We start from the raw sequence: 26,111 nt of genomic DNA on the forward strand, positions 1-26,111 counted from the left end.
ATATTTACTCGTCTTTGCGAATTGTGCTAGAGATAAAAGTTTGGACTCCAATCCTTTGCACACGTGGCAGCCAGCTGCCTTACGCTATAGGAAGTTAGGGTCACTAACCTGAGTGTCAGGGCTCAATGACACTTATAGAGGAGGTCGCCGGGCACGTAGGGCCCACCACTTCAAGTGTTCCGGGTCGAGAAGTGTCCGCAAGTGTCCATGAGTGCCGGGTGTGGTTTCGACTCGGGCTTGTCAGAAACCAACCTTCCCAACTTAAGTGTGCGAAGACACTTACCCGCGTGCCTTCTCTGGGCACTTGCTGAAGTATACATTGCCTGGTTCACATCGAGCTTTTTCATATCTTTTAAAGACCAATTACTCACATCCCGACAGTTCTCTGGAGTGCAAATTCATGTTTCCCTCTATGTAACTATAAAATATTAATCAAATTTGTTACCCGCTTCGTTGATAAACTGTGTGCGAGCCCGCTTGCACTCCGACCAAGTATGGCCCAGTTCCGATTGTTGACTTTCATTTGCCCGACCACAGCATTAATCGTGGCAATACGTATAATATCTGGGGTGCTAAGTTGGGTAAATTTGACCACACGATTAGCTCGTTTAGTTGCATCAAGGCCACCCGTGTTATATTCCCCGATACGTACAAGTAGAAATTGGTCTGCGATACAAAGGACTGCTGGCTGTTGTTCAGTCCTTCAGAATATTGCTGTTTGCTCAGAATGGCCACAATTAGTGAGTGAAAATATTAATACTTACGCTTCTTTTGGTTTTTCAATAACAAACTCGATGTATGAGATGTCAAGTACCCAACCGTAGTCACAGCACTTCAGCTGTTTTTTTTTCTGAGGCTGGGCTGACCGGTTGGACTTAGGAAAGGGTCAGGTTGGACTTGGATAAGATAAGAGTCAGGCCTAGACCAAGCAAGGGACCCGGTAAGACGCCACCAGCATAGATAAGATTCAGACTGTAGATAGATAAGACTTAGAATGGGGACCAATTGTCAGGGCCCATTGCAAATACGGGCGTGCAAGGATCAACCAACTTGGTTGCATTGACTTAGAGATTCCCACCACCTCACAACATTCCACAGGCTGACAGACAACACTCCCAATAATGAACAGTAACACATTTACTGGAAGTGCACTTGAGAGGGCTTGCAGGGTGGGTACACAAAGTTTGAAGCTCAACAAAAATCAAAATTAATTCAATTATCTGAGACCAAGAAAGGGTTAGGATTCTATGAAGAGCTACCCACAACAGTTTGTTGTCTGGTTGGTATTGGAGCCCAAGTTTGGCTAATGATTTAATCTGTTTCTTCCCACTGCACAGGCTCATGATTGAGTTGCACATATCAGTCCAATACTAAGTGAGTGGTCCAAAAAATTAGAGGTAATTAAACACTGTCACAACCCACTCCATTCTTTCCATGAGTCCTGACCTTGTCAAGCCTCCAACACACTCATGTTGCACACCAACATGACTGCAAGCACGCATATACTTGCACATATGCACTCAGAAGCCCCAGGTTTCCACATATAGGAGACTTATGGTTGACATGGCTGGACTTAGTGATATTCTCTAAGTCCAGGTCACATGACCTCCCCCCCTCCAGTCCTTTATCAAATACTATACTAAACTACTATGGATTTGAGGTGGGGGGGGATGACATAATCTCTTCTATAATAATATATTATTCAGACCTTGCCTGCAGGCTCCCTTAACATTGGCCCACAGCTAGGGGGGGGGGGGAGTGCAATGTCCCCCAGCAACTTATATTATTAATATATCACTGTGCATCATATATACTATATATATCTTTGACAGTGGATATATGGTAATAACCCCTCCAGATATGGGTTATGACAATAACAGCTTCCAAAGAGAAGGGAGGTTATATAGGCACAACACAACTTGCATCTGTGCATGTCCCTGAACAAAGTTGTAAATGTCATAACCCATATCTGGAAGGGTTATTACCATATATATCCACTGTCAAAGATATATATAGTATATATGATGCACAGTGATATGTGAATAATATATGTTGCTGGGGGACATTGCACTCCCCCCACCCCCCTAGCTGTGGGCCAATGTTAAGGGAGCCTGCAGGCAAGGTCTGAATATATATTATTATAGAAGAGATTATGTCATCCCCCCCCACCTCAAATCCATAGTAGTTTAGTATAGTATTTGATAAAGGACTGGAGGGGGGGGGTCACATGACCTGGACTTAGAGAATATCACTAAGTCAAGCCATGTCAACCATAAGTCTCCTATATGTGGGAACTTGGAGGTTCTGAGTGCATAAGTGCAAGTATAAGCATGCTTGCAATCTTGTTGGTGTGCAACATGAGTGTGTTAGAGGCTTGACTAGGTCAGTACTCATGAAAAAGCATGGAGTGGGTCATGTCAATCTACTGTCACACCCACACCAAGTTGCATATCATGTACACACCCATGCTCACCACAGCATGTAAAATAATGACATGCCAACATACCAACAACAATAACATGGTGTAACAACATGATGTACCATGTACCCATAAGTGAGGGAGCTGCAGAGAAAAAGCAAAGTTCTCTTCCTGAAGGGCAGAGAGAGCTTTTGGTGATGGAACTCACCAATATTTTCACCCTGTATTTATAGCCAGAGGTACAGACCTCTACTGTGGGAACAGCTCCCACAATACCAGGAACAAATCCAGGGTTCATACAAAGGAACAGACAATCCCATGCCACATGTGCAATAATTGTGGGAGACTGTCATGTCCTAGAGGTGTGACCACCTTAGAATCCACTAAGTCAAAGAAATAGTGAATATATGTGCTATTTTCATGAAGATTTGTGGATATATGCATTTTTATGCTATTTAGGCGCTGAGTACTCATTTTGTAATCTAACCACATGACTAAAGGTCATGTGATCACATCTTTCTTATCTTTGGTCATGTGACCTTATCTTTGTTATTGTGTTTGTCAACATATATACTTTTCCTCCTTCTTGCTGAATATATAAGGAGGGTTCTGAGAGCCTTAAGCCTCAGAACTTGACCTCTTATCCCCATCCAACACCTACTACCCTAAGATATACACCTAAGAGTATTGCCTGAGAGCATACCAGTCCCTGTCAAAGGTCTCTTGCCTGGCTGTCTTTACAGCATAGTGCACTCTTACTTATATTGGTCTTGTCCACCCCTTATCTGGCAATTGCCTTGAGCATTGTTGGATCCCACTAGCTGATAAGTCCTATATTAGGCAATAGTTTGTTGGGCTTTACCCTGTGGTAGTTGTTGGCTCTGACAGAGACTTCCCATGCACTGCTGCATGGACCATGGAGAGAAGCACACAAGAAGATACACCACTGTGTTGACCATTTCAACACAGCCAAATGTGTTGTAGACACACTTGATACCACAGAATTTATTCCAATTTTCTTGAATTTAAATGAACTTAAACAGACAAGTTTTTTTGATCATGTGAGCTCACTGGAGCATTCAAAACCTCTCCAACAGACACGCTACATCACCTTGCCTCCATCCCTCCCATCCACATCTACCTCCAAAGACTCAACACAAACACTGCCACCAAATTGAGAGCTCTGCCCAGACATGCGGAAATTAGCTGTTGCCTCCCTAAGGCCTGGGACTCCCATGATCCCACCTTGCCACACCCCCCCAAGCCCAAACGCTGCCAGACAGCTGTCCCATCTCCCATAGGCCAACTAGCAGCACTGTCACACCCAGAAGCTGAATTCCAAACTCCATACCTCAACCCCCCCTGGGTCCTTGAAAACCCCTTCCCTGGCAGACTACAGTTTGCCTACCCCCCTGCTGGCTCCTCAAAAGATTGCCAAGCAAAGATTGCAGAGAACACCAATTGCCTGATCAATGCACTTGCACACAAGGGAACCCTGATTGGCTTCTCTGACAGTTCAAAAGAGGTCTGCTCAGGAGTCCAGAAAGTAGGAGTTGGATACAGCATTGTATGGAAGAAAGAGGAGGTTGCCAAATTCAGTGGCAGCATTGGCCCTTGCGCCAACATATTTGATGCCAAAATGCTTGCCCTTGCACTCATTGTCTGCAGATGCACATGGTTTGCAAAGTCACACAATATTCACAGAATCCACATCTTCTTGGACAACCTAGCTGCCATACGCATTATCAACAAATGTAACCCCCACACTGCCCAATATGCTTCAATACTGTTCCAAAAAGAGGCCCACACATTCCTTCAAGGCAATGCAAGGAGGTCAATTGTGGTCCAATGGATCCTGGGCCACTCCAAAATCAAAGGCAACAAACGCACAGACAGATTGGCTAATGCAGGACTTAACTCCTGCCCTACACCATTCTTTAACTGGACTGCAACCTGGGCCAAATGCTGTGCCACCCAATGCACAGCCAAGTCATGGGGACACTTATGGGCAGAACACCCCCACTCCAAAACAGTCCAAAAGCACATCCCACATCCCCCAGCACTCAAATTGCACCCAATATTCCAAAACCCCAGCATCCCTCAATTGGTGTCCTCCCAGCTCATCCATGTTATGACATGTCCTAGATGTCTGTAAGGATGTTGAGGCAGCAGGTGCTTACAGCTGTATGTACTAAGTATGTAAACTGCCTAAGGCAGTGAGGATACTGCCTACAACAACAACTAACTATACTACAGCAACCACACCTGTAAGGACAATGGCAAGCTAACTAAGTACAATCAAGAAGCTGCTTAAGGCAGTGGGGGGACTAGTGTAGTTAAGTGGTTACTGGACCTAAGGTCCTTGTACAGTGTGTGGATGCAACAAGAGGTAATTGACCTGGGTGTTACCATGGTTGGTTGGCCTCCTTATATATTACAGAGAGTGCTAATTATAAATACTACATGTGTGGGAAAAGAAGCTATCTATATGAAATAAGAACCCTGCTCTGCAGTTGGCCTTACTCATGCATACATGTCACTGATGTGTCATAATGATGTCATCAGGTGGAGGTGGCTATGTGTGCTGAATAAGCACAGATGGGGACATGGCTTGGCACTTAGCATATGATATAAGCACCAATGTCATTTGATTGAAAAGGTTGTCTGATTGCCTTTGTTTAAATCCAAGAAAATGGGAATAAATTCCCTAGGTATAAGTGTGTCTACAACATGACAGGTCATGGCTGCTTTGGCAAATACAAGGCCAGAATGTTATAGAGTAGGGTTTTAGAGACTATGTAATTAAGTACAGAATACAATGAAGTGATTAATATATCAATTATGTATGGATATAAAAGGCAATGAGCTAGCTATATAAAGGTAAATTAGGTTAGTAATTGGGGTGATCCCTACACTTAACAAGTCATCAAGCAATTACTGTAGATGCAGGTGGTTGGTTATGCTTATAGCTACAGTATGAAAGTTAGTATTGAGTCTTAGTTACCTACTATAATTTATCTGGATTTGTTAGTAATTTATTTGACTGAGATTGCACTTAATTAAAGTGTATATGCTGCTTCCAAGGCCTTAAACTCTCCCAACTGACTTACTCAAGAGGTTCAGGGTTGCCCTAGAGCCTTTCCTAGCTACCCAGTATCTGTTGGGACCTTGCTAGAGGCTATATGCGCCAAGAGGCCTTACAGGTTAAGTTCAGTGAGCTTAAGAGGCTAAGAAAGCAAAATAAGATACATCAAGACCAATTAGTCCCAATAAGTCCTAGTGGGATAGACTCAAGGCTATTTACAGAATGTTCTAGAGCATACATGACTAAATTACATTAGTGTGAATGCTAAAAATAACCTTGAGGCAAGATAGGATCTCATAGAAAAAGCTAGAAACTTAAATGGTTAGTATCTCCATCAATTTGGCTCAGAATCAGACAATTCCTTTTTGGGAACTGAGATGCCAGAGCCTCCAACCTATTGGTATTTGTCTGCATAGTAATATGCCTATTTCCCGCCAACCTTTGGCGCTTATTTGCAATGACTAAGTGCCAGCGCTTGCATGCTTACTTGCACTTGTTCTATGGTCTGTAAGTACTGTTCCTACATATAAATGTACAATACAAAAAATACTATAAATCATAGAAATAATAGTATGACCATTTTGCATGATCAAACATGTATATATGCAAGTGCAATTGTCACAACTCAGCTTGGATCTATGGTACAAGGTGTTTAAAGTCCATGGCCCTATCACCAATAGACTATGAAACAAGTAGAGGGGCAGCTAGGGCCCAGGGGGAATGATAAGGGTAGAGGGCAACAAGGGCCTGGGTTATGATGTATAGTAATGAGCACTTATGGCCAACAAGGGGCCTGGGCTAAGGGTAGGTAAAAGCTGGGGATGAATTGACAAAGAGGTCAAGTCTTGCTGTTCTAGCAGCAACTTGACCTAGTTTATATACATGAGGAGGGCCACATCAAAAACAACAGTACTAAATAATGAGTCATTTACAATTTCACATCATATATCAAATATGTCATGTGATCTTGATGAGTCATCAATATATACCAAAAAAGGAAAGTGTCTCAGAAAAATGTAGAAAATAGTAAAGAATCATGTCATGCCAATGAAGGTCATGACAGCAATGAGGAAAATAAAGTATAAAAGGTCTTATAGCACCACCAGTTTCCAAATATAGTAATGTTCATGCCCATATTTGGATAGAGCAAGTATGATTACTCCAGTTTGCAGTATTCACTACTGGCAATTAGGGATGCATATGTCTAAATTATTCATTCCATAACAACCCTGCTCCTGCTGCAGCCTTACTCATGCATACATGTCACCTATGTGTCATGATGATGTCATTGGGAATGGAGGTGGCTACATTGCTGACTAAGCAAGGAGGGGGATGTGGGAAGGCACTTAGCATATGATATAAGTGCCAAAGTCCCATGATCAATTTTTTTAAATACACTTCTATTAGAGACTAACAGGAGCTACATGCAAACAAGGCAAACTGCTTGGAGAGAATACAAAGAACAACGTAAATGTGCACAAGGCACATGACACAACAAATGGACAGGCAATGCAAGAGCAAGGAGAGAGAGAGAGAGAAAAAGCGTGAATGCAAGTGCAGTGAGGTTCTGTGCTGTGGGTGAGATAGATGGTACACTTCTTGCCAAGTTCTGGTGGAGCATTGTTGCAAGGATAGGGCTACTTGTAGAGGCCAATTCCAGAGTGGTAGATGAATTTGGCAACCACTTCCAGTCCCTTGGGGGTCCCAAAGAGGGTTGCAGGGTTGAGGTCTGGTGCTGCTTTGAACAGGAGTGTCCTAGATGTCTGTAAGGATGTCAAGGGCATAGGTGCTTGTGGCTGTGTGAGAATACAATGAAAACTGTTTAAGGCAGCAAGTGTCTACCCTACAACATTGAGACCACTAACTACAATGACCAAGCACCGTAAGGCGTTGGCAAGCTACGTATATACAGTGCAGACAATGCCTAAGGCAATGTAACTACTTAGTAACTTAGTGGACCCAGGCTTAAGGCCCTGTGTACAATGGGGAATGCAACAAGAGGTAATTGACCTGGGTGTTACCATGGTTGGTTGGCCTCCTTATATATTACAGAAGGAGTTAATTACAAATACATTGTGTGTGGGAAAGAGAACTATCTATATGAAATAAGAACCCCACTCCACAATCAGCCTTACTCATGCATACATGTCACTGATGTGTCATAGTGATGTCATCAGGTGGAGGTGGCTACATGTGCTGAGTAAGCATGGGTGGGGATGTGGCTTGGCGCTTAGCATATGATATAAGCGCCAGAGTCATGTGATTGAAAATGTAGTTTGATTGTCTTTGTTTAAAATGGAGAAAATAGGAATAAATTCCCTTGGTATACATGTGTCTACAACAAGGAGCTTGTAGCTATCTTCAGCAAACAGGCAGTGGAACAGGAGGTGCAGGATAGTTTGGTTTGGGTTGCCACATTGGCATTTGGCACTTCTGTTAATGAAAGGCATTCTGTGTTATGGAATGACTAATTTAGACATATGCGCCCCTAATGGCCAATAGTGAATAGTGCAAACTGCAGTAATCATACTTGCTCTATCCAAATATGGGCATGAGCATTACTATATTTGGAAACTGGCAGTGCTATAAGACCTTTGATACTTTATTTCCTCATTGCGCTTGCATATATACACATCTAATTATGCAAAGTGGTCATACTATTATTTCTATGATTTATAGTATTTTTTGTATTGTACATTTATATGTAGGAACAGTACTTACAGACCATAGAACAAGTGCAAGTAAGCATGCAAGCGCTGGCACTTAGTCATTGCAAATAAGCGCCAAAGGTTGGCGGGAAATAGGCATATTACTATGCAGACAAATACCAATAGGTTGGAGGCTCTGGCATCTCAGTTCCCAAAAAGGAATTGTCTGATTCTGAGCCAAATTGATGGAGATACTAACCATTTAAGTTTCTAGCTTTTTCTATGAGATCCTATCTTGCCTCAAGGTTATTTTTAGCATTCACACTAATGTAATTTAGTCATGTATGCTCTAGAACATTCTGTAAATAGCCTTGAGTCTATCCCACTAGGACTTATTGGGACTAATTGGTCTTGATGTATCTTATTTTGCTTTCTTAGCCTCTTAAGCTCACTGAACTTAACCTGTAAGGCCTCTTGGCGCATATAGCCTCTAGCAAGGTCCCAACAGATACTGGGTAGCTAGGAAAGGCTCTAGGGCAACCCTGAACCTCTTGAGTAAGTCAGTTGGGAGAGTTTAAGGCCTTGGAAGCAGCATATACACTTTAATTAAGTGCAATCTCAGTCAAATAAATTACTAACAAATCCAGATAAATTATAGTAGGTAACTAAGACTCAATACTAACTTTCATACTGTAGCTATAAGCATAACCAACCACCTGCATCTACAGTAATTGCTTGATGACTTGTTAAGTGTAGGATCACCCCAATTACTAACCTAATTTACCTTTATATAGCTAGCTCATTGCCTTTTATATCCATACATAATTGATATATTAATCACTTCATTGTATTCTGTACTTAATTACATAGTACCTAAATCCCTACTCTATAACAAGGGTTCTTATTTCATATACAATGCTTTTTTTCTCACACACATGTATTTGTAATTAGCCTACCCTTGTAATATATAAGGAGGCCAACCAACCATGGTAACACCCAGGTCAATTACCTCTTGTTGCATCCTATCACTGTACAAGGGCCTTAAGCCCAGTAAGCACATAGTCCCTTAGTTCCACACTGCCTTAAGCAGCTTGCTTGTTGTAGTCACTTAGTTGATCATTGCCCTTACAGCCTTGGTTGTTGTAGATACATAGTTAGCTGTTGTATGTAGCACACCCACCACCTTATGCAGTTTTACATACTAGTCCATATGGCCACAAGTGCCCACTGCCTCAACACCCCTTATGGATGTCTAGTACAAAATGGCTCTGGACTTCTTGGAAGAAAAAGCTCCACACAACCTGCTGGGTCAGGATAGACTGGGGACCCTTAAGTGCCCAGACCAGAAGAGCCAACTGCAACCAGGGTACTGGACCCTTAGACATGTGATGCCTAGTAAGCTTAGTAAGCTGTATGGGGTGATTTGTCATTCCATGAATGATATGCACCTTACCTAATTACAGTTTAATGAGAGAAACTAGGTTGCATAATAGACTGGGTCTCAACCCAGGACCCAACCTGGGGCAGCATCCTGGACACAGTCAAAACAGACCAGTACAAGTGGTTGCATGCTGGCCTAAGCCCAAATTGGGGGGTTGCTGTCATAAACAGAGGAAAATAGAACTAGCTGGAATTGAACCAGCTTGACCACTAAGCCATAGAGCCCTATTATTCCTCTGCTGACAACCCATGATGTTATACACCACTGTAAGGTGGGTACACACTAGTGAAGGCGGGCGCTTAAGGCCATACTACTACAAGCAACACGTATGTAATCTAACTAATAGGCTATACTAAGGTTGCGTAAGGCAACCATCTACTTCTATACTACTGACAAGGGGGCCTTAGGCCTAGGAGGTGTGGTGAGTGAAGTGGGGTTAACATCTGAGAGTAAGTGGGGGCCGGCTGCTTAGCTGGCTGGGTAATCCTCCTCAATGGATATGAGACAAGGTAAAATTGACTTGGGGTTTCCAAGCACTTTTCCTACTGTTTATATAGACAATGGTGATGGTATATACATGGTCTGTGCGTGGAAGAAAGAAGTGTCTGTGTGAAAATAGAAGCATGCTGCGGGCTGCGCAGAAGCGTGGATTTCTCCTAAGCACCCTTGGCACGGCATCTTGGCGCAGCATCTTGGCATAATAAGCGCCAAGATCACATGATTGAAAAACATAAGATAAAGGTCTTGGAAAAAATACTAAAAATAAGAGAAAAATTGTGCAAATCCAGTGGTATAGATAAGGAGGTTATAACACATGATTACACCTGCTACCCCCCAAATTTGGGCTTGGGCCAGCATGCAACCACTTGTACTGGTCATGTGACTGTGTCCAGGACAGTTGCAGGTGTAATCATGGGTTGTCAGCAGAGGAATAATAGGGTTCTATGGCTTAGTGGTCAAGCTGGTTCAATTCCAGCTAGTTCTATTTTCCTCTGTTCATGACAAGCAGGCCATCTGTTATAGATATGACATCCTCCTTTTAATCTGTACTTATTTCATTAATTACACAAGTAATGCTATAGCAAATACAATAAGATAAAGATGCAAACTAGGGTTTTCAAGGCCTCTCTTTCCAATAGTAACTTTTGGAAAACCTCTAAGCCTCAGGAATACCCTCAATATGCAATATCCTTTGCAAATATGCTGATTTCTCACCTGTTTAAATATGCATAAGTTCAGCTGAGTAGATAAACAGTTACATGCTATGTTTGCTTTGTTTGTAGTATTTGTTTTACAAGAATCCATGTTATGGCTACACAAAGAAATATTCAGCATGCCCCCTGTTGCTCAGACAAGTGCTCTAGCACTTGTTCAGTACTTAAGCATCAACACATTAAATGTGCCTCTTCTCCATCACCTGGGCATTCCACACTACCAAATTGCTTGCACTTAGGTGTGCTTGCTTGTGCACTCCAGAACAACAACTGAAGCACTCAGAATGGCCAATATTAGGCAGAGTTATCCCCTATTTACTGTAAGTACCCAATGCAGAGGTGTCATACCTTTGGAACTGCTTACCCCAAGGATGAAACACTTAGCCTTGGGATACCCAAGCACCCACACAGGTAGATACTGCCTTGGGGTAAACATTGCATTGGGAGAAATATTAGGGACTGTTATTATTTACCATGTACCACTGTATTGGCTCTGCTAAGTGTTTCAGTTGCCACCTGTACCTCCTGTACCCCCTCTTGATATTGCTCATGTATATACTTGCTTGTGCACCTTCTCAGGGTATGAAAGAACCCTGTGAAGACACTTCCAATGTACCTTACTTTTACTCTTACATATTGACATATATGCACAAGTCTTTAATAGTTTATCTGCACATGTACTTTAGTGATTGACTCACTGTAAATAGCATAGGAGGTTATTTGGCGCACTAAGACCATAGGCCAGTCCCAACAGACACAGGGTAACCTATTAGTGTACTTACTGCAACCCTGTGCCCCTTGACTGACACAGTTGTTGAGTTCAACATTGAGTATAGTGCAACAATACTGTAAGGATTGTTGTGATTGAGTGATAGTGTTTCAATCCACCATAGCCCCCATATTGTAGATAGCTTTATCTACAATATCTCATAAATCCTAGATATATTTTAGGTAAACTCTATAAGTCTTAAGTCTTACTTAAGCATATATAAGTCCTATACTTATTAGGCAAACCCCATAAATCTTGTGCATTAGTCAGGTAACCCTCTTACCTAAGGTACTATCCCAGAGACCTTAAGTATACATGCCCTTAGTCACTCAGGCTCAAGTAACATTAGTCTAAGGTGTCATGACCTTCATTGGCATGACATGATTTTTTACTATTTTCTAGCTTTTTTCTGAGACACTTTCCTTTTTTGGTATATATTGATGACTCATCAAGATCACGCAACATATTTGATATATGATGTGAAATTGTAAATGACTTGTTATTTAGTACTGTTGTTTTTGATGTGGCCCTCCTCATGTATATAAACTAGGTCAAGTTGCTGCTAGAACAGCAAGACTTGACCTCTTTGTCAATTCATCCCCAGCTCACTCACACCCTTTGCCCAGGCCCCTAGTTGGCCATTAGTGCACCTTACTTAAGAACCCATAACCCTAGGCCTTTGTTGCCCTCTACCCATATCATAGTCCTTTGGTGATAGTGCCACAGACTTTAAGCCCTTCTTGTACCATAGGTCCAAGCTGAGTTGTGACATAAGGTGCTATACATAACCAACCACCTGCACTTGATAGTTGCTAGACTATTTGTTAGGAGTTGTTTATTCCTGATAAACCTTGCATATATTCTGCACATATTCTGTGCATATATTCTGATTCTTAATACTAGTTCTTAGTTATTCCCATATACACCTTGTATATAGTAATTCTTTCTTACTCCTGTACTTACACAACTCTTAACAGTGGGGCACAACTCAGCAAAATATGTGGGGTGGACTAACATGTGATTACATGTCATTGGAGTGTTGTAACATCAGGGGTTTTGTAATGGTGTTACTGATGTTATATGATGTTATAACTGTATATCACACTAGTGTTATCACATGTATTTGTGTAATGACATGTTATTAGTGTGTTAATACACCATTATCAAACCTCTGGTGTTACAACAAAACCAGTTTTTGCTGAGAAGTTGAGGTCAATCTCAAAGAGCCCAAGTAAGACTCTGAGCTGCTCTGAGTGGTAATATGGCAGCTAGAATGGTTGTAACACGTACTCAGGCACCAGACTCTTGACTTGATTCAATTCCAAGATTGCAAATTAAGGGATCAACATGAAAACTTTCCTAATGCTAGGAAGATACCACTATGAACACCAAGTATTGGTGTTGGGATGGAGTTACAATCAGCATGCACAGACATACTTAAGGTATTCTAGATAGAACATACCAATGGCGGCAACCTGCAAGCCGGGTTTTCGGCGCGTGTCTCGGAGCACCTTGATGTGGTTGTTTGGGATGCTCACAGCGAATCCTATGAAACTTCTATATCGATGAGTTGCTTGACCACCTTTCGATGACATGAGCATATGAAAAGGGGGAGTCGACATGATTTCAGCCGTACCAGCATTTTTAACGCCGTTGACACATTGTTCGACATCATCAGCAATAACGTTGTCCTTGAACTTGATAATGCACCCTAAGAACAACAGTGAGCTTGACACACCAGGCTGAGTGGAGCGGCTAACCTTTTAGCATAACCAGTGGTGGTGAGCAATGTTGTTATCAACCAACAATAACATTGTAGGGAGGCCACCGATAAACAAGGCCCGTTGGTTTGCATCCGGTTTAGGTCACACGGGCTGGCATACACATGCCGGGCGGAGATACGGTTTATATCATATGGTTTATTCTAACTATTCAACATATGCTACAGTGGAGATTGTCCCTCATTCATTGGCCGCCATTACTACGAACAAATCAGCAATTATTAACCTCTAAGTGATTAGCAACTTACTAGCGTTAATCAAGTCTCCACCACTTTCCTTCAAGACCTTTACAGCTTTGGCCCTCGAGCAACCGACTTGCTGGATAACTAATTCAATGTCCTTCGGGTCTACTCCGGTCTCGTCCACCTCTTCTTCTTCTTCTGGCGCCTCTGGTGCTGCTGAAAGTTAGAAATCAAGCGAAACAGCTTGACGATGAAGCTTACCTTTCCCAGTGGTACCAGGCGCATCTCCCGCAAGGTCCTCGAGAGTTTTGGGAGTCTCATCAGCACCATCCTGTCCTGTTGCCTCCTGTGCCTCACGCTCGGCGGCGGCGGCGGCAGCGGCAGCGGCAGCAGCCTGTTGAGCAGCAGCAATATCTTCCGTCTTGGCCTCACCGAAAACGATGTAAACATCGGAGTTGGGGGATTTGAATACTTCAGGATTTGCTACAACTAACAGAATCTGAGCAAGATTCATCAGGAGCCGCATACAAGCCAATGAGTCCATATCTTACGTTTCTGGGCCTCTTCATTGTAACACGAGTGATGCCTGGCACCTTCTTGAGGCCGAGCGAGATGAGCGCCTTGCGAGCCTTGCGCTCTGGGCGAGATTGAATCTTCTCCAAAGCCGCATTCGAGGTAGGATCGAGCTCAACCTCGTGGGAGTGGTCATGGCCTTCATGGCCTTCATGATCATGACCCTCATGACCGTGGTCGTGACCCTCGTGGTCAGATACTTCCTCGATGTGAGCGGACATGTTTGTGGACCGACAGTCGTTGATGATATCAAGCCACTCGAGAATTCCGTCGGCCCGGATGCAAATAGCCGGAAAGAATCAAACCATCTCGAGGTATATAACTGCACATAATTACATAGACATAGGGGGAGCAGAGCCTTTCTCCAAAGCGGTACGCAAGCTATGTATTTTGGTTATTACCTATAGAAACCAATCGGAAATTTACTTGCCTATAATCATCGCCGTGTTGTGTGATATATCTGATACACTAATTTCGTGAACCGTTTCGTGCCGAAAGCAGCGGTACTCACCTGACCCACGGTAATGCCTGGTAGCCACTCTTTTCTACAATTTTCAAGTACCTTACCTGAATTCCCGAAACAGTGAAGTATGGAATCTCAAACCGAACTGTGATTGGAGGCTTCTTTTCAATCTCCTCAGCTATAAAAAATTAGCTTTCACATTCAATAATATCCTACACGAGAAACATACCTCCGCGTACGCTTGGGAGTCCGAAGTGTGCCCTCATCAAAAACTCTCGTGCGCCGCCAAGCTGCTTGATTTTCCACACAAATGCCGACTTATCTGGCGCGTATTGCACGCTCCCAGTCGAGGCCTTGACTGGGCTAAATTAACATACATGCAGCTTGGACACGTACGTACCCTAAACTTGGGACTGTCTGCATCGTCTGGTACTGGAACATAAATCTCGACATTGTTGGCAGTACTCCTCCGCTTGAATTGAGCCTTAACCTTGACCATGTACTCAATCCTGTCCTGTTATAAGCATATGCGCCCAATGTTGGGCCTGGTCGTACCTTGACCCCTTGTGGCTTTCAATAGCTGCTTCAACCCAAATCAATGGCTTCACGGGAGTCGATAAGCTTCCACCATAATGAGAGAGTTGGTCTTTGGACTCCATGAATTCTTACCGATATGACATCAGCTCAAACTCGCCGTCTGGAGGAATAAAAGAGATAGTCCGGTCATTCTCAAAACGTGATAGTCGTACGCATTGATGGAACTTGACATCCTCCATTTCTATGGATTTTCCACGCGACGCTAAACAAGTCTGATCAGTCAATGTTTGATAACTGGCACCCATAAAACTCACTTCGACCGGTATTTTCAAACATGACTTTGTCGTTCAAGCCCAGTCTAAGCTCAGGCATCCCAGACAAATAACACTTCATCTTGACGGCGCCCAGGATCTCTGAACGAATGACATTTCCATCGGCATTGACCTACCGTGCTGTCTGGTCAATTACGCTCACGGCCCTGATCACAACGAGGTACAAACCAGCAGGTTGACGCTCTCGATGACATCCAGGAACACCTCGTTCTTGCGGTAACGAATGCCTTCGGATCGCCAGGACACGGCATTTGTCACGGCGACAGGAGGCCGAACTTGAATTTCGAGTTTGTGGGATTCCTGCGTAATGTATCTATCCGGACTATTAGTAGCCTTGATCGTGAATAGATCGAAGATAACACACTCTTGAAGAATCTTGCTCTCCGTTGTTTGTGGGTATCCGAAATCCATCATCTCGTCCAAGAGTTCGTATATGATCACAAAGTTATCCCTAATAGATTCTTCCTCCAATTCTTTGAAATATTCTACCAGGACCTAAGACACGCGTAGGTGAAGAGTAGTATCTTGATGTAGAGACACTTACCGAGACCAATTTGTGTAGAAACAGGATGATTTCCGCCGCATTGGTGTTTCTCTTGGATAGCGCAAGCACTGTCCGCCATGTAAGTGAGTAGAAAAGAGGGCACAAGACTGAGCTTACGGTACAAATTACTATGTCTGATATGCATAAAATTAACGCCCTGACTTGAAAAGCAAGGCGTCACCTGTTGTCCTTCCTCCTCCAAGTCCAGGATATAGGGCAGAAACCTTTCGATGTGCGAAGGGGACACATCATCACGATAAGACCGTTGAATAAGCGACTTTCCCTTCAAGTCCAATATAGCTACGAGACTGGCCATTCTACGCTTTAGTATACGCGCGGCGATGGTGGTCCTGAAGGATCGTGCATACGGCGCTTAATGCCCGCACGCGATATATGAAATTAGGTCAAAGAAATTGGAATTAAAAGTCCTCAATGAGTGTGATGGATAGTGGGTATATACATAACACGAGTAGAAATACATGTCCAAGAAAATGCCTCACTAAAGAAAATTTACTGTATCCGACTCTTAAGCGGACATTCCCATCTCACCTGCCCGCACTAGTTCATCCACAGACTGACACTGCAAGAGCTCAAATACAGATAGTTGACCATTGTAGAACCATGCTGCCAACGCCTAGTGGAAGGTAAATAGTGGCACCTGGGAAGCAACAAGAAGCAACCTACGATCATGAAATAGAACACGATAAGCATAAACCCTTCAACCCAATTGGTCTTTCCATCTTGAGTCGTGTAGTTGACGAGAAGACAGGCTCCAATAGCTGCCGCGACCTCGAATACGTCTGAAACATCCATGAACACCATTACCAATGTTGAGCCAAGGTCACTTACCAAACAATAGAGTTAATGGCTTGTTAGTTATCCAGGCCAGCAGGACCAATGCTGGCAGCCAGAACAACAAGAACTGTATGCTGAGGTCGATACTCCTCCCGCGCGCGAGCTCCTCTGGTGCTTGTAAATCATCCGTGTTCTACCCCATTTGAGCACAAGCCGCAGCCCTACAACCGTTTTGCATACTCACCGAATAACGATGCCTCCATGCCTTACGGCAACAGTAGGCGACAGTCACCAATGCATCGGCCGAGTACGAGATCATGGGCAATAGGATCAGCCCGAACCATTCCGAGGACAATCGATTGACTTGTTGGACATGCTCCACGGACGACACGAGCTGGAATCAAATATTAGGTCAATATGAAACAGACGCCGGCAGGACACTCACGAATTCGGCTGTCACTGCAATCAACCCAACCACAATGATGAGAAGAATGATGACTGGGCCAGGTCCAACCACCCTGGGTTTGCGCTTAATTCCCGAAAGCATGGGCTTTTCTAACGTATCTGTATGTTCGAGGTCCGGTCGCCGGTCCAGACGCAGATCATCATTTAGCGGGTGACGGTGCAAGTATATCCGACTCAATATGTACCTAATTCTCATGGGGATAAGGAACCAGCCCAACACAAAGAAGCAATACTCACACGGCAACAAGCATCAGAGCATATCCATGACTGAACTTTTGTATGCCCTTTCTCGTCGTGTCACTAACCGCCACTGTGTGCGCCGACACCTCTAGGTACTTTTCTTCGGCCTTGATGGGGTTCCGCTCAAGTACACCGTCGCTGGACCGCAGTGTCTGATCAATCTCTACAGCCTCGGCCCGAGCGTGTTGACGATTGTGACGAGCCAGGTGACTGGATGTATGAGTTCTGGGTGACCGGGGCTCGGGAATATAATTAAGTTGCTTTGGTGTAGGCATGATGGCCCGCTCGGTCAGCGAATGCGGAGTCAACACTGAAGGCGCAACTCCCTCGCGCGTCGTATTTGCCATAACCAACTCATGAGGGTTTGGATAGGCTGAGAAGAACGCTACGGGGAGGAGCAGGGTTACAACCCTGGCGATGAATTGATTAAAAGCCAAGTATGACAAACGTTTGAGGATGGCGTACCCCAAAAATAGCAAACTGGCGTTGAGTTGCGTGTGCACGGGCTTGAGCTTTTGCTCAAGGACTCGAGCTCCTCCAACCACGAAAGCGATACCCGGAACGAGCAGTGCATGTAGGAGAATGACGCCTGACGGATGGTCAGTGTCACTCGTCAAACCAGGGGATGATTTCAATTACCAATTACTGTTGATTGAACGAGGCGGAGTTGGCATTCGAACAGGAGGAAAATTGCCAAGTTGACTTCAACAATGCTGTGTGGTATTTGTCAGTCGCCTTGAAGCCTGATTCTGGATGCTACGCACTTTGCCAATGTGATGGAGACGAACTCGCCAAGCGTTTCTCCGCAGTAGAGAGCAAACTGATGGCCCCCAAACTCGGATAGCTTTTCCAAAGGGACGATAGCGAGAAAGGACACTGCAAAAGATCAACAATAGTAGTGATGAGGAATAGGATATACTCACGGCTAAAAATAAGCAGAGGATTAAGCTCCATCAGAGCAGCTGTCCACGCCAAAGGGACATTAATGAGTAGGATATTGAGCCCTTGTAGACGGGTCAGATGGCTTGAGCGCCGGTGTATTCGCGAACTTACAGGAAGAGGTGGCGATGGCCACACAGCTCTCCCACCAACCGGGAACAGGCTGTCCGCCGCCTTGTAACCTCCATAAGAGACTTCTCCACCATCCGTCGGGGCACCCTGGAGGCCTGTGGTGAATGTGTTGGTGCATATCAACGAGTGGCGCGGTGGAAGCAGTGCGAGCTAGAGGAATGTCAGAGAAAAGAGAGGATTCAGATCGCTGTAGTTGGTCGGAGTGCATGTTTGACAAGTATGATAGCGACCTGCGCAAGAAAAGAGTGGTGGTGGTGCCAAGGCAAGTTCTAGTCTTAGAATAAGAAGGCTTGGAGTCAAATCTTTGACAGCCCCCGACAAACTGTTTGTCCTTGGCAGTGGGGTGCCCGTGCGAAACAACTCTAGCCAGAGAGAGATAAGACTTCACAATTAGGAGAGTCCCCCTATTTTCAGTCTGGTCAAATTTAAATCGCACAAAGGCCAGGCCATTGTTTTAATTCCGTGCATACGTCCCAATGAGTCTCGACACAAGTGTGCTATTTTGAGCGTCATGGCTGGGAGATCAAGTTGACCTTTGTTTGGCTCGACCTTATTTGTCTCCGGCGGTAACGAAAGGTGTCAGCCCATTTCTAGGGGGTTTACGTCGATAATATATTGGCAGGACAGCCCTGGTGTTTGAACTTATAGATAACACACGGGTTGATATATTTTCTAGGTACGAGACACGTCTTTCACCTCCCCACTAGCCAAATCCACCTCTTTCACTCCATCGCGGGTAATCAACTTGACTGACCAATTCTCCAATCCGACAATCAATCGCTTTTGAATTTCCGCGATTCCACGACGGAGGGTTTCGAGACCCTCTTCCAAGTTGGCTTGAGGGTTATGGTACCTTCCCAACGGACTTAATAATAGAACAGCCGTAAACGCACGTGTGCTTACCTATCAAACAAACTGAGGACAAAGTAGCTACCATAGCCATGCGCCGCAAACGGCACTTCGGCCAAGGTTCCCAGGTAGTCAATCCAGTAGAGTGAAGGGCGACCCTTGGGACCGTCCGGTGCATGAACTGGTGCTTCGGCGAGATCTACCCCGCCTAGTAAGAGATTGACCTAGGTATGCATCGACTTAATGCGGGGTTCGTCTAATAGCATAAATGCTCACCGAGTAAGGATGACGACTACGCAACGAGTCGGCCAGGGAACGGCGGATCCATGAAGCAGCACTGGGGGGACGAAGGGGGTGCACGTAACGCATTTGGTACAGCCTAAGGTTACGCTCAACGTATTCTGCAAACTGAACGGTATCGCCTATGTCGATCAGGATAAATATCGTATGTGATTGAGACAAACTCGAGTTGAATTAATCACTTGCCTGGTTCACCGCTATATGCCATGACCAAATTCGGGCCCAATATCTTTGTCTTGTCTTCGTTTGATTTCATGCGTACAATACTTCGGGCCGCGCTCATATCACTTGCGACAAGAACATAGTCGGCTCCAGTTAGAGCAATCGAGCATTCCATGACGTTGGTTAATTATTTGGCGATTGAGTCCAAGTCGAGGGAGACCCAAGGGAAGCGCTGATGTAGTGAAGACACGCGAGCCAGACGCGTAAGTCATCTTCGGTAGATCACGTGATGAGACCCGCGGCTCTGACAGAGTGGCTAACCTCTCTTCATGCTTGATTAATTAGCTCTCTTATCTAAACAAGCTATTCCATGAGACTCGACTCGGGTGTGTACCAATTCGTGCACGGTTCTCACAGGAACCAGGTCACCCCCTGACTCAGTTTCTGGTGAATTTCAACTAACCTTGAGTGTCTTCTTGTATGAATGTGTCCCGCGCACATGGCCAATCTGATATATGTACATCAGTATTTATCGGAGCTTTTTGTCAATCTTTCATGTGTTGATTGGCTTTGTTGTCGTTGCTTCGCTTGGTCACACATGTGCCGGTGACACTGACCCCGTGCAAGCCATGCGTTCGCCCCAGGTCCTTCACAGTAGCGCGACACACACATGGAACACGCTCATCCTCTACGATGTCCCTTCTTCCTATGTTAGAACTACATTGCCTTGGATACGCTCAACACGTCCAAACAAGCCTTGAGAAATTCGAAGCGCCCAAGTGGATCGATATCTCCCCCCGCGCATGTGAACGTTGCGCAGTTCGACTGCTGTTCACGGGAACTTGCGGCGATAAAGGATTATCGAATGCACAACCTTGGAAGAACTCGGGTGAACATATGAAAATGGCTGGAGGCCGCATGAAATGTGCTTTTCAGCTTTCTGGCCGAATGAGCCATACGCGCACGGGCTCGGACCGAGTTAGGCCGGCCGCAACGGACCAAGGCATGTAGATCATTTCCGGTTCCGCGAACGGTTAGAACGGCGGACGGCCCGCGGTCGCCAACTGGGCCAAGAACAGTTAGACTCGAGGTCGTGGGATTTTCAACGTATATATATTACCTGTGCCCGCTCCCAGCCGCATATGTGCAGTCGAGTTCTGGCGTTGTTTCCCTCTCTGCTCGCTTACGGGGTTGTGCCCAGGTTTCATCGGTGTTGGTTTCACTGGTTGGCTACCCTGCTAGTAGTACTCCGTGGACAATGACTTCCCCATCGGTGATTTAATATCATCAAATTTTGGGTTCTTAATTGTTTCATTAAATGATGATTACACATGTGCCTCGTCATAGTGAATTGGACTCGTTCTTCCGTGCATCCTTCTTTAACTTTTTCGCTCTCAGAAAGATATATGATTATCTACCTGGGAGCCTGTGGCGAACTGAGAGTTCAATTGAGGGTTGTAATAAGCTTCAGTATACAAACCTAGGGTTATATGGGCCTTATATTATTGTATACCGTCCTCCTAGCTGATATCAAATGCCCTACGCAGGCCTTAGTCATCCATTGTAGCGTTCCTGGAATTCTGATGTGGTCTCGCGCTGTGTATAGTTTAGCCCTGCGTGGAGCGAACCAACTGGGGTCCCAGCTCACAGTGGCTACGCTAGAACGTCGATGGTTCAGCCTGTAGGTGTGGGCTTATATGTCATCATTCGATAATACTGCGTAAATGAGGGTCGAGCATTTGTATACGAACCGCGTACTGTTGGTGCTAGGAAAGAAGTACGAGCGCGCGCGCGCGGATGATGTTCGACCCGGCTAAACTAAAACTTTCATGGCGTGGGCGTATAGTAATAATAGGTAATAATCCGCGCATAGGGCGTTTTTTTCTCGACTCCGGAACCAACTCGGGACCAGTCTGGACGTCGATCTTTGAGTGTGGCGCCGTGGGGTTGGGCGCATACACCCGGCGGTTCGATTAGGCTCTGGTGGGACGAGGCAGGTACAATTTATTAGCGATTGAAAAGATCGACTGATCGTCTCTAACGTGGTCTCCTTCAGCCTACCAGGTTATTTCGATCCTATTGAGCGCGGTTTGCTCTAACCACTCGCGAGTGAATAACGCCGTTTCGTACATCACGACGCGCATCGATCAGATTTACGGTTCTCTGCAAGCTTGTGATACGAACCAGCGCAGCCACAGACGGACCTACGCCCACTCATTTACGAACTTTAACGCGCAATATGCAGGTACATTCGAAATCGCACACGGGTTTGCCACAGGTATACGAGCGAAGAGGGTGGATCATCTGATATCCGTGATGTGGCACACTTATTCAGACATTTGTCCTTGGGTATAAATTGGCACTACTGACATGTCCTTATATCATTTTCCCGATCGGGAGTTGTTGACCTAATCAAGCCTAGACCGGACATTGAGTCTCCCTGTGGAAAACTGAATGCGGGAAGTGTGTTTCTTGTTTCTCGACAGTGGGTTCGTGGTGAATGAGGGGAAAGTTTGATCCAGGACCTGCGTGGTCGAGGTGATGGGACGCGTGAGGAACGTGGACGCGCGAGGAACATGGACGCGTTGTATGCGCTGCGGTGGAGGCAGTGGGTGGCGCAAACGGGCTCACAGCCAAGCGATACGACCGGGCCTCGCAGAGCGCCGACAGCATACTGGATAGTGAGAGCGAGAAAGGAATTGTCCAGACGACGTCCCCTATCACATAAATTGAAGAATTGTTTTGAATTTGACGGGGATCGAGGGATGATGTGGTTCGGAGTTTCGGGAAGAATTGAGGGCTGTGATTGACAGATGGGGGTGGGTGGCCAGAACGAATACTATCGATATAGATTATTGGGGGCGAAAAGCAAGAAAATGAGCAGCGAGAGCGAGTATGTCTGTCGTCATGATGGGGAGTGATGGGAGACTCCCAGTTGCAGGGCCAGACCTTCCATGTAGCAGATAATGAGGGACCAGATATGGCACTCTGGCGGACCGGAGGAGGAAGGTTTGGGAAAAGCACGATAGGAAGCCTGTGATTTGCAATGCTCAAGTTGACGGCGCTAGACCCGAATAGAGGATAATGAAGCTCAGGGGGCAGGTCAGGGTGCTGGTTGAATTGTTTACGAGTGGGAGGGAGGTTTGTGCGAACCACGTCCGGACAATGGTCAGTGGTGAGATATAGAGGAGGAGATACGAGTAGGTGAGTTGAATTTTTCAGTTTTCGATCCGGGGAGATCAGAGGGACAGGATGCTGAGTACGGTGGGGATGGACAGACACGGACATCGCACTGTTGGTACTGGCTGTCGACGACGACCGCTAGCCCTTGGATTCCCGCGACCACCGGACACACTTCCACCAATACCCATGTCACCGCAACACCAGACGAAGGAGGTCGAGTACTACCGCGCTGCACCCACTGCGCCAGGCATGACTCTCGAGCGTGTCTCTCCGCCCCGCCGCTCGCCCTCGGATCCGTCAGCAGCCATTGCTCCGCTGTCGATCAGCAAGCGAGTCAAGTCGCCGCCTTCGAATATCATTGTTCCCCCCAAACCACAGATTGCTCGCCCACCACGCAGTCCCGCCCGCCTCTCTGCCAACCTTGACTCGACCCAACCCCCCAACGCCCGCCCTGCCCCCGGTCCCCCTCCTGCCGGCCCACTGCCCCCCCTGCCACCCCGAGACGACCCCATAGACCCCCTGCTGCTCCGCGCCGTCGCAGCCAAGGAGCGCCGCAGACAGTCCAAAAACGAGACACAGGACATTGCCTCGCTCGAGCGCAGTATGCGGCGATTGAGTCGGATCAGTCTCGGCAGTGGTCCGGCAGAACCGACCTCTCCCACCGACTCTCTGACTGTTTCCAGTCCTTCTCTCCGCGCAGAGAAGCTCTTGCGGAGATTGAGTCGCCAGAGCGATGGAGTCAGGCTGCCCTCGGACTATGGTCGAGTTGGAATCAGCGGATATTCTGTCCCCAACTCGGCTCCCGTCTCGCCCGGTTTGCGCGGTGTGCCCCCTCCGCTCAGAGAAGACTCGGAAACACCGCTTGCGCTGTCGGTCCCCATGCGTCGCGAGGCACCGCCCCCGAACAACATGCTTGGACTCGGCCTGGGACTAGCATCCGACTCGTTCACCTCCATGTCCTCTCTCACATCGGCCTCGAGTCTCAGTTCGAATACCATATCCACCCTCCCATCCGAGGCCACCATCAAGCCCTCCAAAGAGTTTGAAACACGAACCTCCCGTCTCGGCTCGCTTTCCAGCGCAACCACAGCCAGCACAACTTCTCTAATTACGCCTGTTTCCCCACCCACGACAAATACCCTTCTTACCCCCATGTCTCCACCAAAACAGCTCAAGCTCAAAGGCAGCCTTGGTCTCAGCTTGCGCATCCCCAGTCGGAGTCCCAGTCCTAGTCCCATTCCTGACCTTCTCAAGGACTATAGGGACAGTGCTTCGTATCCACTTGAAGCTGCCTATCGCGAATCGAGCATCTTTCCGCCTTCTTATCGCGAGTCTGGTGTCTTGCCCCTATCCACCGACCTGGCGGTCCCACTCGATCTAGCTCCAGGTCTGCGTCTCCTTCCCCTATCCAGCCGACGCGACAACGGCCTGGCGCACGCGCTCGTATTCATTCAGACCTGGCTCCACCCAGTCCGAGATCCAGCACCGAGGCCGTCGGTTCACATGACCACGGGGATGTTGATGTCCCCCCTATTCGACCCAGTTTGGAATCCCAGACGACACCCAGGCCTAACATCGCTTGCGCCGCTTCCCCCAGCGCTCCTACATCGCCAGAGCTCAACCGTCCAGCGTCCCCCGATATCGCATATATTCTCCGCACGACCCCTCGTCCCACACGAAAACTGAGCATAGGCTCCGTCGCCTCGTCATCCACGACCGGTCGACGACTCGCCGGGCCTGCCCCACCGTCCTCGTTCAGGAGGCCCGTGCCCTCGCGTTCGGGTTCGCTCGCGAGCGTCCCGTCCCGGTCGAGTTCGTCGGCCGGAATGTCCCATGGTTACGCTGCGACCGCCAGTTCGGCTGGGTTTGATGTTCAAGGTGCTGGACCCGAGGTGTTTTTTGGAGAACAGTACGATTCGGAGGATAGCGACAGCGATTTGGATTTGAGTACGCCGTTGCCGTGAGTAACCGTGTGCAAAGATTCTTGTATTCCGTAACTCACGAATCTGTAGACATATGATGCTTCGAGCTGGGCTGCTCTCCCCTCGTTCGACTATTATCACCGAGGCCATCGAGTCTGCGCCCGTTGCTACGGTCAATGGCAAGCTGAGTGCACGGGGGGAAGCCCTCCGTGCAAAGGGCGAAAAGGTCTGGAAAGCCGAGGCGAGGCGTAAAGTCCGCCATCGAGATGGCCAGAATTTACGAGACGGAGTCGGGTTGACGACGGGACTCGGGTGGAGCGACAGGTGGGTCCCCTTTTTTGCCTATTTTTTCGGCCCAGTACTAACAACCGCTATAGCGAGGATGAAGACGCGCCGTCTCCTCTCCGCCGCCGCCTCTCCTCGGTTCTCCTCGCCAAGACCCAATCGCGACCGCCCTCGCAGCTGTCCAGACAATCATACACCCACATGCCCCTCTCTCGCCGCTCCACCTACTCCAACCTCGAGAGCTCGAGCGTGTCCAGCGCCTCGAACCCGCGCACGCCCGCGCATCCGCCCATGTCCCTCCCGCCGTCGAGCTATTCGCATACGCTGCCCCTGACGCCCAGTTCGCTACCGGGCGCAGCAGCCGTGGACGAGTTTGGCAAGCTCGATTTTCCGATGCCTCCGACCGCTACCAGCTGGCGCGGACAGCCCAGCCCCGCTCTGCGAAAAGCACCCTCGAGCAGCATGTTGCGCAGTCCGAGTGCGAATCCGTACAGTTTGGCTCCGAGCGCGGGCAGTGTGTCCTTGCTCAGGTCACGCACCACCTCGTCGACTTCGTCCCAGAGTGCGTCCCAGGGACATTCGCCCAAGTCGTCCGTCTCGGCTTCGCGCGTCTCGACCCAGTCCAGGTCGTCGGTCACCTCGCAGCGAAGCATGATGCCCGCTCCTCGGTTCAGCGCTCGTCCTCCCGCCGCTGGGACACGTCTCTCTGCACCCGAAGCGTTGCGCCAGTCTCAGTCTTCTCTCGAGACCACACGGCGCCTCTCCGGGTCATAATCCAATTCTTTTTATTCAACAATTGTTTTAGATTATTTTATTAGTGTTTTTCGGCTTGTTTTCAGTTGCCTCTTTTT

At 46.9% G+C, this 26,111-nt stretch overlaps 5 protein-coding genes across 5 annotated transcripts; 3 read left to right on the forward strand and 2 right to left on the reverse strand.

Annotated features, from left to right (window-relative positions):
• Window positions 1-727: 727 nt before the first annotated feature.
• Window positions 728-4,574, forward strand: RhiXN_10690 (RNA-directed DNA polymerase from transposon BS; the record flags this gene model as incomplete). The annotated part of the gene is made up of 2 exons (XM_043330506.1): window positions 728-740; window positions 3,517-4,574. 2 exons carry the CDS (start codon window positions 728-730, stop codon window positions 4,572-4,574), a joined length of 1,071 nt encoding a protein of 356 aa, XP_043185851.1.
• An 8,367-nt stretch (window positions 4,575-12,941) lies between these two features.
• Window positions 12,942-20,045, reverse strand: RhiXN_10691 (Adaptor complexes medium subunit family; the record flags this gene model as incomplete). The annotated part of the gene is made up of 31 exons (XM_043330507.1): window positions 12,942-12,955; window positions 13,039-13,158; window positions 13,213-13,287; window positions 13,606-13,752; window positions 13,801-14,038; window positions 14,091-14,369; window positions 14,680-14,753; window positions 14,805-14,928; window positions 14,976-15,084; window positions 15,131-15,196; window positions 15,245-15,374; window positions 15,427-15,556; window positions 15,613-15,757; window positions 15,809-15,939; window positions 15,989-16,056; window positions 16,106-16,288; window positions 16,568-16,622; window positions 16,673-16,788; window positions 16,838-16,976; window positions 17,028-17,177; window positions 17,229-17,433; window positions 17,486-17,899; window positions 17,954-18,077; window positions 18,128-18,201; window positions 18,253-18,364; window positions 18,412-18,492; window positions 18,538-18,709; window positions 19,256-19,412; window positions 19,463-19,632; window positions 19,685-19,830; window positions 19,904-20,045. The coding sequence occupies 31 exons, from the start codon at window positions 20,043-20,045 to the stop codon at window positions 12,942-12,944; spliced, it is 4,290 nt and encodes a 1,429-aa protein (XP_043185852.1).
• A 518-nt stretch (window positions 20,046-20,563) lies between these two features.
• Window positions 20,564-20,881, forward strand: RhiXN_10692 (uncharacterized protein; the record flags this gene model as incomplete). Its single annotated transcript, XM_043330508.1, has 1 exon — window positions 20,564-20,881. One exon carries the CDS (start codon window positions 20,564-20,566, stop codon window positions 20,879-20,881), a length of 318 nt encoding a protein of 105 aa, XP_043185853.1.
• Window positions 20,882-22,288: 1,407 nt separating this feature from the next.
• On the reverse strand, window positions 22,289-23,158 carry RhiXN_10693 (uncharacterized protein; the record flags this gene model as incomplete). The annotated part of the gene is made up of 1 exon (XM_043330509.1): window positions 22,289-23,158. The coding sequence occupies one exon, from the start codon at window positions 23,156-23,158 to the stop codon at window positions 22,289-22,291; it is 870 nt and encodes a 289-aa protein (XP_043185854.1).
• An 81-nt stretch (window positions 23,159-23,239) lies between these two features.
• Window positions 23,240-26,034, forward strand: RhiXN_10694 (uncharacterized protein; the record flags this gene model as incomplete). Its single annotated transcript, XM_043330510.1, has 4 exons — window positions 23,240-24,546; window positions 24,597-25,013; window positions 25,066-25,299; window positions 25,353-26,034. 4 exons carry the CDS (start codon window positions 23,240-23,242, stop codon window positions 26,032-26,034), a joined length of 2,640 nt encoding a protein of 879 aa, XP_043185855.1.
• Window positions 26,035-26,111: the final 77 nt, after the last annotated feature.

The sequence above is a fragment of the Rhizoctonia solani genome, chromosome 14 (assembly GCF_016906535.1).
Source record: "Rhizoctonia solani chromosome 14, complete sequence".
NCBI lineage: Eukaryota > Fungi > Basidiomycota > Agaricomycetes > Cantharellales > Ceratobasidiaceae > Rhizoctonia > Rhizoctonia solani.